General features: G+C 33.4%; 1 protein-coding gene across 11 annotated transcripts in view; it reads right to left on the reverse strand.

Moving 5' to 3' along the window:
* MBNL1 (muscleblind like splicing regulator 1) overlaps nucleotides 1-16,669 on the reverse strand; it is a 170,766-nt gene that overhangs the window by 14,931 nt on the left and 139,166 nt on the right. For 8 of the 11 annotated variants that reach the window (XM_015586526.2, XM_006908219.3, XM_015586523.2 and 5 more), the window contains 4 exons: nucleotides 14,252-14,452; nucleotides 3,998-4,255; nucleotides 2,786-2,839; nucleotides 1,745-1,898 (listed from right to left, as the gene is read on the reverse strand). In XM_015586526.2, the coding sequence (XP_015442012.1) occupies nucleotides 1,745-1,898; nucleotides 2,786-2,839; nucleotides 3,998-4,255; nucleotides 14,252-14,452 (667 nt within the window). The remainder of the gene's footprint in view (nucleotides 1-1,744; nucleotides 1,899-2,785; nucleotides 2,840-3,997; nucleotides 4,256-14,251; nucleotides 14,453-16,669) is intronic. The other 3 variants (XM_006908223.3, XM_006908222.3, XM_015586525.2) reach the window with 1 other exon arrangement.

The raw sequence follows: 16,669 nt of genomic DNA on the forward strand, positions 1-16,669 counted from the left end.
AGGGAAAGACTGCTGTCATAAATAAGGGCCATACAAATCATGCAATTAATGATTATGCTTATTCAGAAAAGTCTCTAGTGATGTGAATATTGTTGGAGAAACTAGTGCAACATCCTTTTGATAATACAGATTATTTTAGGTTTCTTTAAAAATATGGAAGAAGATTTGTTTTTATCTTTAGATTTTAAATGAGAAACTATCATTTCTAATGTAAATGTTTTATTCAATGAAATGCACTGCCAAAATAATTTTTAATTTCTTCAAAAAGATTATGGTAGTTATCTGTAATTCCTTGAAACTGTCTAGTGATCTGACTATATAGAAAAATTGATGGATTATTGGCTGTAGACACCATAGACTTAGGGGCAAGGCAAGTTTTGTAAGAGCAAAAAGATTAATTTCTGGAAATCTCTGGAAAATTATGTATGTTGAGAAAAATGTTTTAATATCATAAAATATACACATGACTTTTAATTATGAATGCAAAAAATACCCTATAGATGATTTCATTTTAATTCAAAAATGACAAGCTGCAATTTGATAGATACTATTTTATGAATACAAATATCATTTTACCCATGGTGCCTAAGATATCAGCTATTTCAACTAATGGAATATTCTAGTTCACAAAATGCTACTACATATTCTAGATATGAATGACCAGTTTCCAAAGATGCACTGTATACAAAGTTATGCTTAGCAGTACAAACTAATGTGAATGTAATTTATTTTTTCTTCATTATTCAAAACTAAATGATCACATTCCCTCACGGAATTAGGAGCCTAACACGCTGTCGATACTGTCAATATACTAATGGGTTTGGGTCTTTGGCAGACATATCCAGTCAAAAATTTATTCATTTAAGTAATAAAATTATTTTATTAAATAAATCTCAGAACCCATGGTAAGTTTTAAAGGAAACGTTAAGAGGTAAAGAGGAAAATAGGATTAGTTTCTGGTTAGTTGAATTTCAGATTATAAGGATTTTAATATGTATTTCATGAAGTAAATGAAGAGTGAATTAAAATAAATTTCCAGGTAATTAAATGACTGATTAGTTTATGCTTTAACATGTTTGTACCCTTGTGGCTAGTTCTAGGGCATGTTTATGTGACTAGGTTGAAATCAAATGAAACCACAAATGCATAACTCAATAATAAATATAAACTTCACTGGACATTTAGGGCTATTTCAATATTAGCTTAGGAGCAATAATGATTTTAATCAATGCACTGAGTGGTACCAATAAGGGTACTTTTTAAGAGCTCTAGAACAGAGGCTCAGTTTTTTATTTTCCACCTTGAAAACAAAAAGGTTGAAAAATAAAAATAAAAACTGAAGATGTCATTTCACATCATTCAAATTAACTCTATGGAATTATGAAGGCAAAGGGGTCTTACAGCAGGAAAGTGTCATAAAGTAGCTCGACAGACATATAATAGTGTTGAGGAAAGAAAATAAAAAGACGAGAACTCTATTTCGATTCTAAATTATACAAACAAAAAAAAATGTATAAAACATCACTGATTTTAATCCATGTTTCATTAAGCTAAAATTCTTAGTTTTTGAGGAAAATCATATGAGATACCTTAGATAAGTTTCCATTGTTGACCACCTTACCTTCCTTCCTCCTTATTTATGGCTAACAACAAACTGGGGGGGGCGTAGCTGGTTTATCTGCTCTACCAGTAGGACTCTATGTGGATCGCCAGGTTCATTTATTAGCAAACGCAAACCTCTTACCTGGTGGGAGAAACGCTGTATGCTGTTGTAACTGCATGTTGGCTAGAGCCTGTTGGTATTGGAAAATACCAGTGTTAAAGACTGCGGTGGCACCGTTGGTTTTTTCAAGAGCAGGCCTCTTTGGTAATGGGGGAAGTACAGCTTGAGGAATTCCCTGTTTAGTGAACGAGTATAAAAAACAAATACCAGTAAAAAGAGAAAAAGAAAAAGAAAAATCAGTTGAAGGCTAAAATTGTTAGGAAGCATGAGCAAGCAAGCAGCAGAGCACTTAACTACCCGTTGGGGAAAATCTAATAAACAAAAAAATTTTTAAAACAAAGGCAAGATAAAAGCTTTAAAGGAAGCATTATTTTTGTCCAAAAAAACCCAAAAAACAAAAACAAAAACAAAAACAAAAAACCCACTAGTACAAGAGCATGTTACAATGGGTTAAAGTGTTTTAAGTCCCATAATGCTTCAGGCTTTCTCGGAGAAGCCACTGATTTGGGAAAAGAAGAAAAGCTGCACTGTGAGCTCCATGAGGATCGACAAGTATAAGCAATGTTAATAGTTAATTGTACAGAGTGACTGAAACAGGTAAAATAAAAACGAATCCCACTCTGTTCCTCCCCCAGATCTACCTAAACATGCAAATGTCCCAGAACATGCAAGTTTTTTTTTCTTAAACACTGAACTATAAATATTAAAAAAGTAAATAATTCTATCACTAAAGCCATGCTAACCAAATAGGTACATAAATATACAGTCAAAAATACATTTTTCATGTCTTTAAAGTATCTCATTAGAACGTTCTACAATGCAGTTAAACTGAATGTGGGCTGCTGGGCTTTTAGAATCGTTCATTGTATGATATCTGTCCAGGTACTTATAGTCTTTCCACTAATTCTGTCAGGAAACCACACTCAGTTTTTCATTGTACTTTACAACTTTACAACCAAAAAAGGAATAAATATATTTTAAAATTGATTTAAAAAAAAAAAACAAAAACTTGTATCTACAACAAAGCTACATGCCAAGCTAAAAGGTGAAAGGTCATAGTACCAGGTCAAAGGTTGCCTCGAGGGGTCGCTTCAGTGATTTGACAGCCGACTGAGTCTTAATTAGCAGGCAGCGAGCACATGATGGCAATGGGCCAGTGGGGTTCAAGCGCATTAACATAAACAGCAAGCAGAGGTGCATCATGGGGGCAGCAGTGCATTTTTGGGTAGGTGAGAAAAAACAAATAAAAAAACAAATCATCGGAATGCCATATACAACGAATAACAAGACTAAGCATGCACAATAAAGGCACTACTGAGTTGTTATTGGGAGGATAACTCCTCTTTGTAGTTAATTACAAACGAGATACTCTAACAGAAAAAAAAAGAGTGAAAGGAAGAGAGGAGAGTAAGCCTTCTGTATTTTTGCTCAAGTATCCATAAACAAACACAGAAAAGACCTCTCTCATGATTATTGTACTGTGCTATGAAATACCAGTGTTTTTTAAAGAATATTTTAATGATTAAGTCATATTTATATAAAAAAGGACAACATTAAAACAGCTAAGCAAAGAACAAAGAATGGACTCATTAAAATCAGCTACTAGATCACATTAAAATTTACCTTTAGACTATAGTTTAGCATCTATTCTAAATGTTCCAATTTCTAACTCCTTGAATATTGAGATCTTTCTCCTTTCTAGATAATGGCATAGTCAAGCTTCTCTTGTTTTACAATTATATTTATGCCATAATATTATTTAAGACAATCTAGATAGCATACTGTTTAAAATCTTGTTGCTAATTCTAAAAACAATTTTGTTGAAGCAATTCTCCTAAATAGTTTCAGATTATGTTACTGTTAAAAGCAAGATATATGTAGAGAAGAGCCTTGATGTGCAAAAGAGCACACCGAAGGAAAACAAGGGCTGATTAGATGACACACAGAAATAAAAGGACCAAAAATGGCAATGTCGTTAAATTGAAAAGGAGACAGGTGTCCTTTAAAAAGCAGAAATTTCAGAATTCCTACATCCAGAATAAGACAGAATATTAAGAGTTAGGCCAAAGGTAGAAGCAATCTGAACCATTTGAGGAGTTACCCTCACTTCTGTGAATGGTAACTTCATTATGTATTGTCTGGGATACCTGAACAAACATATCTTCAGCAAAAAAAAAAAAAAAAAGTTAATAAATGAAGAGCTTGTAGTCAGAAATACTTGTTCACTTTGCTTTTTTGACTGCTAACAAGGAGAAAGCTGATGTCTCTACTCACCATGGCAGCTGCAGTGGCTGCAGCCTGTGCTGCTGCAGCCTGGTTGACCTGGTATTGGGCAGCCTTGATCTTGGCTTGCAGATGTGCGGGAGGATGAAAGTATTTGCACTTTTCCCGAGAGCATCTCCCTTTGATGTAATCCATACACACGGTGACTGTGTTGTCATTGGTGTCAATCATTGTGCTGTCAGCAGGATGAGCGAACCGACAATCGTTTTCTCCTCTGTTGCAATTGCCACGCTGGTACTCTCGACACACCTATAAGGTCATTAAGTGCATGGGGTCAGTCAACATGGACAAGTAGGAGCCTTCTGAAGATTTTCACTTAAAGGGCAAGATTGGAAACAAAGCATGACATATTTTGAAAATTTCCTACTTCAGTTTATAAATTATAACTCCATTTCAGTGAAAAGTTCATGAGCAAGAAAATGCATTTGTGATATTAATTATGGTAAAACAGCTAATCTGAAACTGTGTTGACATATTTATCAATTACCAAAGGAAAAACGGCAACTTTACAGTGAAGAAATCTGGCAGATACCATTTTAACCTAGCAATCAAAGTCATCATCACCAGTATAAGACATAATGACATCGTGTACCTATTTTTATGATGCACTGGAAAAAAGGGCACATCGCTTTAGTTGTATTATTACTGAGAATGTGTAACTTGAATTTAATCATGAGGAAACATCAGACAAACTGAAATGGAAGGATGTTTTGCAAAAGAACTGATCAGTAGTACCCTTCCAAAGTGTCAAGGTCACGGAAGACAAACTGAGGCACCATCACAGACCCGACGACTCTGCTGTCAAAGCAAGAAAGTTGATAAGACAAATGGTGAAATTTGAGTAAGCTCTGTAGGTTGGTTAACAGCAGTATATCAATGCTAATTTTCTGGTTTTATAAATGACTATGGTTACGTGAAATGTTAATATTTAGGTAAGCTGGGTAAAGAATAGGTAGGAACTCTCGGTTCTATTTTTGCAACTTTGTGCTAATCCGAAGTTATTTCTAAGTGAAGGTGTGAAAAGTATAATTTGATAGCTTTTTAATAAAATGTTTTCAGGAGCTTTTTTTTTTTTTTTTTAATCATTAGAGATTTACTTGGGAAAAGATTCACTATTGTTATTTTCTACTTGTTTTATATCTATTAATTTTGTCATGGAGACCATGGGAGAAAAGGTGAAAATAGATTATTTCACATTCATCTGATCAATTTTGACTCTTACTCTTAAAGTTTGTCATGGTCCTGCTCATATCAGATTTTCAGAACTGTTTTCATTTGTGATAGTTTGACCTTTTTACCACAAGAGGGCCATCTAAAACATGGAATGGCCTTTTAATATTTTCATGTTCCTACTTCAGACTTCAAAGAAACGGCTTTTATTTTTCACGTAGCTTTTCACAAACTGAGCAAATAAAGATCCCGAGCACTTTATTTTGGAGTTCAGCGAGAAAGAGAAAGGGGAATCCTGCTATTTAAAAAGCAATGGTTTTCTTGGATTTGTGTACATAAAATGATCACATTTTAATGGTGTTTTCTCTATTATATTCACATCCTATTACTAAAAGTGCCTCCTTTAAGAAGGACTGTATAATTTTGTAGCATGCTCTCTCTTAAAAAGAATATTACAAATGACATCTTGCACTACTTGGAAACCTCAGACTAGCTACAGTTTTGTAATTTACAGACATACCAATGGCCAACTCCATTCGTCACCTCATTCACTTTAATTTAAAAAAAATTATTGAATAACTACTATGTGCAGTTGCTCTGAGAAAGATGAAGAATACAAAAATGAGTGAGGAAATTACAAATGACCTTATTTTTTCCATTGCATTTATCTTCTTGAACAAAAGAAAACAAGGATAACCAAAAATCAAAAATGATTAAGCTGCCATCCAGAAATATTGTCCTCTACTCTGGCTGAATACCAGAATCAGCTGAGGAACGTTCTAAACCACAAATCTCTAGTCCCTAACAAACCCTTATACATCAGGCTCATCAACATAGACAGAAAAACAGATACACTTAAATAAAATTAAAAACTTTTCATGTATGTATATGAAATTTATGCTATATTTATACTACAACAAACAAAAAGGCTCCTTTTCTATTTAAGCAAATCTGTCAATGCAGCCTCGTCCTATAGGAAATTATATGCCATCTCGCACTACTGCTGTTAGCTCTTCAGTAATCTGTGCTTTCTCGAATACTCTTACAAAGAAACTGGCAGCAGGTGAACTAACACTCTATTTTTCAATTTATCTTACTCTTTGCCACACTGACAGGAACTATTTAAAGGGAGTCTATTTGTAGGGTCTTTAATAACTATTAAAATCAAAGATTTGCTGTTTTCCAAAACCAATTATGCCAGTGCTGGTGCCAGAAATTTGAGCATCATTCCCCACAAAAAATAACTTGAGTGTTCGGCTGGTTTTGACTTTTTATTTCTTCTCTATTTTAACATTCTTTTTATTTTCAGCGATGTGAACTTAAATTCAGGTTATATAAAAATGGTCATTCTAAGATATCTTTTCATGCCTCTCCATTTGCTTTAGGCATGCATGTGCAGTTTGTGTAGCTTTATTTATTTATTGTATAGGCTTACTTACTGTATATGGTAAATATGCAGTATTGTTTATTGTAATGGTTTATTACAATTTCATACTCTTTACTGTCTTGTGGGATATATTTAGGAAGAAGTCTAAAAATATTTAAGCAGATAACTGACAATTAACTTAGCATTTGTTCTAAAGCTAGCCTTTTGTGAGGTTCAAAGAATTTAGTCAACTGCTTTTATATTAAGGTACACATTTTTGATTGTTTCTTTTCTTTGTTTCTTCCTTCCTTTCTTTCTTTTTTCTTTTTCTTTCTTTCCTTTTTTTTTCTTTTTTCTTTTGCAGCTTAAGGTTTCTTCTAACGTGAGAAATGGAAAAGAAGTACACTGAAAATAGCTTTTCTCCCACTATCCTTGTCTTTGAAAAAACTAAAGAAGAAATAGAAAATCTCTTGTGAAAATTTATACTGGTGAGAGCTACAGGCCAGAGGGGCTGGAGAAGTTTGCAAGCACTGTATGTCTGAATTGCTGGTACCTACCTGGACAGAAGAAACTTCCCAAAGCTTTTAAAACACATTTTTCTCTAAAAAAATCATCATCTGTAAAACAGGATCTATCCCTTCCAATCTATTTTGATTACTGAATATGAGTTTGGCCTGGTTTCTCCAATCAACGAGAAAACTTTAGACTATGCTGATCCCCAAAAGAAATCTCTTAGATGTAGTATTATATTAGCAAATTATAACTGACAAATGAAATGTCAACAAATTTGATTTTATAATTTAAATCAGGATAAGAAATTGTACAATTTACCACACAGAGAATTTGGAACACTGAAGGTAAAATTAAATCTGAAAATCCTAACAATATTATGGTTTGTTTTTTTTTCTAGTCTCATCCAGTCTTCTGCATGAACACATATTTCAAATAGTTATAGTGTAGCTACTACTTGGTGACCTGTTTTTGTTCAACAGTGTAGCATCAGCACTTTATATTTTATTTAATGTCCAGAGTGATCATTTTTGATGGCTGCATCAAATTCCATCAAATAAACGTATCTGCTAGAGGTAACTCTTTCAGAGAACATCGAGATCATTTCCAATATTCCCAAATACCAAAAATATTGCAAAGAATATATTCATGATTATTGGAATTTTCTGATCATTTTCTAAGCATAAATGCACAGAAATGGCATTAGTGGATCAAAAAATATAAGTACTTTTTATAGCCTGATAAGTGGTTTTCAAATCTATTCTTAGAATAATTCTATCCCTTTAGCTAAACATATGTTTCAATCAAGAAAAATGTCTGAGTCTTTTACTCTCTAAGTATTAAAGCAGGATTTGTTATGTAAATTAGGTAAGTTTTATATACTTTCATAAAAAATGGATAAGAGGTTGCTTTTAGAGTAAAAACCATTATTTCAATGAAGATATTCACTGAAATACTTAAGTACTACATTCCATTTCCAGAAAAATATCTATGGAATAAAACATAATCAAAAGAAAAAAATAATCAAAAAAAGTCCCAAAGAAATGTGAATTAATTATATATAAAGCGTCTTTTATTAACTACATAGCAGTGATACAGCAGAAAGAGGACAGAATTCAGAATCAGAAACTGTGCATTCTAGTTCTTAACACTTAGCCAACTATGGAGTCATAACTACTGAACAAGAAAACGTATAGTCAGTGTAAAACTCACCATACACATCTGGTTAAACTAGACAGTTGTCTTATTTGAGCTCTAATTTTTTATAAACATCACAAGCATATTTCAAACTGGTCAAAATAATAATAGGTTTTATAAGTAGTATTAAATTCGGCAATGCTCTGTAAGTTAAGGCATTGGAATTCTAGGAAAGTTAATGTCAATGTTTGAACTTATTCAAAACTGGACAGCCATTTTCATGCTCTTTAAGGAGACCTCTCTTTAAGTACTATGCTTTGAGCTCACCATATTTAACTTAGTCATCTTTAAAGAACAGCATCCAAAGGCAGGAATGGAGAGCTAATTATAACAGGACACAAGGACTCAGTTTATTTTAATATTTTGGGAAGTCAAATTAAACCTGATGACCAATATTTAGGAACTTATTCAAAGACATAGGCATATCTGTTGTTCGACAATAAGTATCATGCATTTTATTTCCTAGTAAGCTTGAGCTAACACAACTCTTTAAAAAAGTAATACTGGATAATCAATGATTTCATCAAAGTATCCACAGCATTACTAGTCATGAGTATACAATGTAAGGCAAAGAAGTTATATGTATTTTCAATTCAAAAGGATTAAAATCTCCATATTTTAAAATTCAGGTGACTGGGGGAAATGATCTTAGTTAATTGACTGTACAATTAAATTTCCAAGATAAATGTGTAGTGACATGATATTTAGTTTCAGTCCATTATCTAATAATTGTACAAATTTGGTCTATCTGAACCTCATTTTTCCTCTTTAAAAAAATGAAGAAAAACACACCTATTTCAGTTATCTCAGAGAATTTCTGTTAAGATCAGATGGGAGTTTTCTTCAAAATCTAAAAGGTAGAATCCAGCCTTTCCATCAAGCCAGAGAACATAAGCATATTTCTACAGAAGATATACCTAAGAATTTGTCACTTGACAGCATGTGATTTAAAAAATCAAAAATGTATAGAAATGACCAATTAAAGAAAATTTCCCCCTAAATCCATTGCCAGGTTTTCATTTATTCATTACTATGAATGAATGTGCAAACCAACAGGACAAGAAAATACAAACAACTATGAAAGAAGCTCATCAATATGCCAAAATGCTCAAATCTATGGTTACTACTATTACTCCTTCTAAATAATTGCAAAGATAGGGAAATTTTAGCTTTAATTTGAATGAAGACGTTACTGAAAGAATTGCAAAAATGAGTGGCCACGCCAAGATTAGCCATTACCTTATTTAAAAAATTTTACAACTGTTAGTCATCTCCAAAACAAAACTCAGACTACTCACAGTAGTAATGACTGACAGAGACATAGTACATTAGATGTTTTAAATGGGGGCATGATTACAATTTAAAGAAGTATTCTAAAACCTTATTATAGATTTTTAAAAATATGTTTAATCTATATAAACCTGTGCGCACAAAACTTAAGATTTCTTGGTAATTGTCTAGATACTTTAATTTTCTAATTAAAGTATCATACAAACAGTACCCAAATATCCTCTGCATAAATACAATATTAAAATAATCCTATCAATAAGCCTTTCTTATATTAAAAGCATCTGCTTTTCTAATCTTTTTTTAATTGAATGTCTTTTATAGTCAATAGATCATGCCAAATCCATTAAACTCATAGAAATCCCAATCTAGGCATGCCTTTCACTGTGACTCTAACCGTCATTTAACTTTACATGCTCTTTTTTGTTTAGTCAACAGGTATCATATTTTTAGTCATATAAAAAATATAAGTCACTAGACTCTTCTGTATCAATATGTAGTACAAGCATCCAGTATCCAGTAGCCTGAATTAGAAATTCATGTCATGATTACTTCAACAGAATAAAACTTTCAGCACAAAAATAATTTATTTTAAAACAAAACAAAACAAAACAAAACAAAAAACTCTGAGGATATCAGAAGCCAAATGGATTGTCTAACCTTTCCTGGAATACTTTCCATGTTTTTCTCATATAGACTATTGATAGAAAAATGATACTGTTAACCATATAGCAATCTTTTATCTTCATCAGCTTCTAAAATATGTGGCCATTGGTTTGCTTACTGTTTGACTAATACTATTATGTGATAGAGGTTACCTTAATAATCATCACTGTTTATCTAAAATATTTAATTGTTATTCACTGTATTCTCAGCAAACTTAACAAAATGTAGGATGGTAAATGAATTGGAGAAGACAAATTTTTAATTCAGTCACAAATAACTACACCAGGTAAATGAGGGAAAGCTGAGACTTAAGAGATGCTGGCATTCTCTGGCGGAAGTGCTTGCACTTAAAATCGCCTGGCAGACCTGAGACAGGCTTCTGAGCCCCTCTGAAGATCTACTGATTCAGTCTTTGCAGATGAGGCCCTGAATTTTTAACAACCATCCCAATGATTCTAATCATATTAAAGCTTGAAAACCATTGCTCTAGGACAAGGGGCATGAACACAATGCCATATTTTATAGCTGGAATGCTCAAAATGTAAACATGTTCCCAAAGGAGAATGTTAACAAATGCTAAACATTTCTGTGATTAACTGATAAACTGGTTGAACGTCTGACTGACTCACTTATTCATTCATTTAACAAATTATTGGGCATCATTCATGAACTTGGCACTATTCTGATGTGGACTTTTTCATGTTATTGATAAAACAGCAGTTAAGAGATTTCAAATATATTCCTCACAATACTTTTTACTTAAAGATGTTCAATAGTTGTTCATTGGATACTGCTGAATAAATGAAAAAATGAATGCATTCATGGATCATTTTTGCACCATAAAAGATTATTGTCTTTCTTGACAATAAGTCAAAGAATTGTTTCCTTCATTACTAACTCTTCAAAATGAAGCAAAGATATGACTAAAAAATTCAGTCCTTTCTAGTACCTAAAGATTTTAATGATATTTAAAAATAATCATTAAAAATAAACTGCTGCTTGGAAATTACAGAAAAGCATCCCAACGTCACAAAATGGAATTTTAAAAGCTACTGTGACCCAAATTTAAGACATTTGCTCCTCATTTGAGAAAACCATGAAAACTGAATTTTACAGTATAAGAAGTATGTGGCTACAAAGTATTTTAAAAAATATCCAACAAAAAATGGATAATATACATATTCATATAAAGCTAATGTATGTGTTTTACATATATGCATACTTTTTAAAATAAACTTTTCAGAAGCTTGTGACATTAAAAGCAACAAAAAGACCTAAGTGTCCCTAGAATTTTCTAACTGGAAGTGATCTTAGAGATTATCTGGTATAATCCCCTAATTTCATATATGGAATATGAAGCTCAGAGAATATGAGAAACTTGACCCAAGCTTACTCACCTAATTAACAATATCACTAAGCACTAATCCATGGATTTCCATTTTCCAATTTAACATTTTTTGTAGTATCACACTGAGTGCTGTAAATACACGTCAGTCCTTCCAAGCAATTATATAAGAACCACAAGGTTGATAATTTATGATATTAATTTTTTTTTACTGTCTAACAAGTTATAACAAAAAGAGAGAAAGAAGTGGCAAGAAAAATTGGCCAACATTTTAACCAATTTAAATTTTTTTCACCTGAAAAGGAACTCAATATTAAAAAACTTAGAGTTCCATGAAGAAAAAAATGGAGTACAAAATAGAGTATAGAATTAAACCCTAGATAAAGAAACATGTGGCCAATTAGTAAATAAGGGTGTGTACTTATTGCCATGTCTTTTAGACTCCGGTCTGCAGTGCAATTAGCGTGAGAGGAAATAACTGAAGATAGAAGTGTCTAAAATCACAAGTGCCGTGCAGGAAGACATGCCCTTTAGCTTCACACTGCAATATCCTAACAGATTGTAACTGTGACTTTGGATCAGATCCAGTTAACAAGAATGAGATAGGAAGCTGCCCTACCATGAGGCATTCAGATAAGTGGAATTCAGGTTAAAAGGAAATGTCAGTCAATGCAGCAGTAGCCATTTGTTGTGACTGCAGCACATAAGACAGACAAAATACACGAAGTAGCTCCTCATAAAAAAAAAAAAAAAAATAAAGCCCAACAACAAGTCTTCACTTTAATTAAACACTATACAAAATATAACCAATTCCAGATTATGTAAAACTCTGGGAAGGTTAGTTTACAAAGTTCTGACCACACAGCTCAGCCTTTTTAAGAGATTCTTTTCAAAAGATTTAAATAGAGATTTTTCTCAGCTATTTGAATATCATCTCCTATTAATAATTAATTCACTAAAGTTCATCTCAGACTGCCTATTTGGTTCTCATTAATCAATCAACAATTATGTATTATGAATCCAAGGTTTGCTCCAGAAAGGCTGAGGGTGGAAGGAGGCAATTCACATGTTGAGCATCTGATAATTTTTAAATATTTAAAATTACTTAAATTTCCTCCTAATTTATCTTCAAACAGCATTAGTTAGTTAATGAACAAGAATTGCCACGACAAACCACCCACACATCAGGGTGTATCTCTCTAGCACACAGCAGAGTCGTTGGTCCATAGAGGCCATGCAACTAGGTCTCAGTGTCCTTCCTGAGTTCTACTTATGGTGATCTCTTAATTAGTAGCTTTTTCCAAAATGTTTAATAAAAGGTAAGAAATAAGCCTAAAACAAATAAAATTTAAAGAAAACACAGAAGCCAAAATTTGCTGCTTCCTCTTTGTACTGTCAGCTGTATGAGGATGGGAGAATAATAATACAGTGTTTAAAAATAGGGTTGAGTTCATACTCCACTGGAACAGCCTACCTTTGTGGCTTTGAATAAATTATGTCACATCCTTTTGCCTCTAAATTTATTGCCCTGTAAAATGGAATTAATGACAGCATCTTCCACATAAGATTGTTTTGAGGATTAAATGTGCGGTATATGTAAAGGGCTGACTCTGTACTTGGTAGATAGTAAATATCCAATAAATACCAACTATTGTTATGACCATTAAAAAGGTGGTAGCAGTTATAACTATGCTAGAATCTGAGCTCTTCTGGAATGCATGCAATGACACTTACTAAACAAGAAATTGGTGCTTATTAAATAAATTCCTGCTAAACTGATAAATTATTAGTGTCAATTATGTTCAGACAGCAGCCTTATTTTGCCACTTCTCAGTAATTAATACATGCAAATCTTCTCGGCACTAAGTATTGCCTCATCCTGAGCAGGAAAAAGAGGAAAAGGTCATTTTGTTCTTTAGTTGGTTTTAGAGCTTCAATATACTGTAATGTTGCCATTTTCCCCTCCATCTATAGTTTACCGAATCCATTCATTTACAGTCATACTGAAACTCTGAAATAGAACTTCGATGTAAGATTTTTATCTTTAATTTCTTTTCCAAGTCACAATATCAAAGTACACACATCTGATCATCCCTGACTCTAGGACTTAGAGCATCGCACAATTTCTAATTTAAAAATGTTTATAAGAGCACACTTCATAAACAAAGCAGCCTTGCTATTCTAACCAAAATATGATGAAGCTTACGAGGCAACTTGTGGTAATAAATTTTAAAATGCTTTATATATATAGTAACTAAATAACATCTTTATGAGTTATCAGGGGATTGATAACAATTTGTTCTTAATAGCAACAACTGGAACAACAACAATGAACACTTAGGAAGCATTTGTTGGATACCAGACAGGTACCAGACGTTCTTCCAGATCTTTGAGGTAAGTGTCATTATCTCCCTTTTAAAGATGAGGAAACTGAGGCACAACAAAGTACAAAGTAACAGGCAGTCTGATCCCAGAGTCCAAGTTCTTATCCACTATTCCACAAGTGGATGCTGTGGCTTTTATGAACATTACATTAGTCAAATATAACATACCTATATTCTAGTAAAATGCTCCAAACACTGAACAACATCTCTGTCTTGGATTTTTAAAAAAACTTTTATGGGCAGAGGAGAAATAAACAAAGAAATAGGACACTTCACACATTAGAATGGAGCACACAAAGAAACCACCTGATCATTCCTACCTCGAGTCTGTCTGTCCGCATCAACTTCTGCGCGGCAGCCGCAGCAGCTGCAGGTACAGGGACTCCGGGATTCCCTGTAACCAACATTGGTGCAGTCGGCAAGATCTCTGCTGGAACCAGGCTAGGGGAAACAGGTCCCAGGTAGGGATTAAAGGCTGCTGATGCATTGGTGGCTAAGCTTGGTGCAACTGAAAACATTGGCTGAAAAATAAAGGAAAAAGCAAAATTTAATATGCAGGTCTTGGCTCAAAGTTGATATCCTACTGTATATATTCCATCCATCCATCCATCCTCTATTTTTCTTTCCTTCCCTCCCTGGCTTCCTCCATTTAATTCTGGGTTTAATTACTCTCATTCAGGATAAGCGTGTTTCTTAAATAAGCATTTACCAAATGAATGTTTTTCTAAAATGTAATAGGTAACATACCATTAAACTTTCCACTGGAATTTTGATGCTTGGTGTCTATAATACAATTTCTTTGTGAACAACAGATTAACTATTCAATACAGAAACTTCTTGTGGTTACCTAATCTCCATCTTTATCCTGATTTAATCCTAGAAACTTGCCTAAGAAATACATTTTATAATTGCTACGTCAGATGTACTTGAGAGACCTGTTTACAACTGTTAACATGTTGCCAGCGTCCTATTATCTGGAATAAATAAAGCAGAACTCTCAGTGGATAACTGAGTTTCACAGTCAACGCAAACTGTGAATAATCCCATGGGATATGTGAAAGGTGATGATGACACCATTCCTTTTGAGCACAGAAGATATAAAGTGTTTGGTATATTCACTTGTTGCAGGTTTTTCTGGGGAAATTATAAATGTTTTGCCCACCCTTGTGAGTCATTTATAACAGCAGATTCACCTTATTAGGGAGAAATCATCTGAAATGTGAAGTCTGAAACAGAACATTCTTGACGAAATGCTACAGGACTGTTCAAGGGACTACATATGATAGCACTGAAGAAAATGCTACGAGATAAAAATTCTGCCAGAAAGGCTTTCATGGATAGATGAGACTAGTTTCTATTTGTTATAAAAATATGCATATCAAGAAATATATGTGTTCTTGATAGAATTAAATAATTTACCTGAAATCTACTTCAATAATTTGCTTTTCCAGTTTAAAAAGTATAATCTAGCACAACCATTTTTCATCTTATAGATAATTTATTTTGAACTTCACAATTTAACGCAGTTTCAGTTCTTGAAGTTTAATGCTTTGTGTAATAATTTCTGCCCCCAGAACACACAAAAATAATGAACAAAATAGATCTGTTTTTTAAGGTAACCTGCAGCAGTTTATTTTCTTTACCCTGTGGTAAGGAATAGAATCACAGAAAATTTTTTTTTGAATAAAAGGGACATTAGAATGTAGCTAATTCTTCCCTCTGATAGGAATAAGAGTTAGATGATATAGTATTAAAGAGAACTTTGGAGTAAAGTTTTATGCAATTAAGATGTATACTACAAAAGTAATTCTTATAGCTCAAATTAAAAAAATAAAATACTCTTTTTTTCTAGTCTGGCCCTGACTTATCCTATATTTGTAAGAGTAAAATGGATTTCAGGTATTCCTTTCTTCTTAGGGCTGTGGTTCTCAACCATGGGTGATTTTCCCTAACTGGGGACATCTGGCAATGTCTAAAGGCATTTCTGGTTGTCACAGCTGGGGGGCGCTATTGCATCTAATAGGTACAGTCCAAGGATGTTGCTAAGTGTCCTATACCACATGAGACAACAAAGATTTATCCAGCCCCAAAAGTCAGTAGAGCTGAGGTTGAAAACCACTGTCTTAGGGATGCACTCTTCTCTTGACCTCACTGTTTTAGGACAAAATCTTTGCAGCTGGCATATATATTCTTATTAAGAAGACCGTGAAAAATAGAATATTTAATACATAATTTGATTCACTTGGGAGAAGAAACAATACACCACAGAGTCCACTGATATTTTCAAGTTAAAATAATTATGCCTCCAAACGTGCTGGTTTAAATGCCATGTTTAGCTGCTCTGCCAGGTCGATGGCTCTTGCCTGATGAAGTGGCCTAAGATGATATCTCTCACCCCCAGGAGCATCCCTGCCCAAAGCAGCTATCCAATGACAAGAAGAACCTGTCATCCAAGTATTCCAGAAGTTAGCAATCCATAACATGTCAGAAACTGGGGCTCAGGGCAATCTCTGCCCACCAACAGGTACTTGAATAGCATCTGATTTTTATGCTGCTCCACTGTCTACTGGCTGCCAGAAATAGGTAAAACTTAACACTGTTACGGACTCTTGTATACAATATGTAGAATTTCAGCCAGACCAGCAGTCTATTTTATCTATTAGATATTTAAGAATTACAGGAACTTCAGCATATAGACTAGAAGACTAGTTTAAAACACAAAGAACACAAGCCAAGCA

The sequence above is a fragment of the Pteropus alecto genome, unplaced genomic scaffold, assembly GCF_000325575.1.
Source record: "Pteropus alecto unplaced genomic scaffold, ASM32557v1 scaffold81, whole genome shotgun sequence".
Classification (NCBI taxonomy): Eukaryota; Metazoa; Chordata; class Mammalia; order Chiroptera; family Pteropodidae; genus Pteropus; species Pteropus alecto.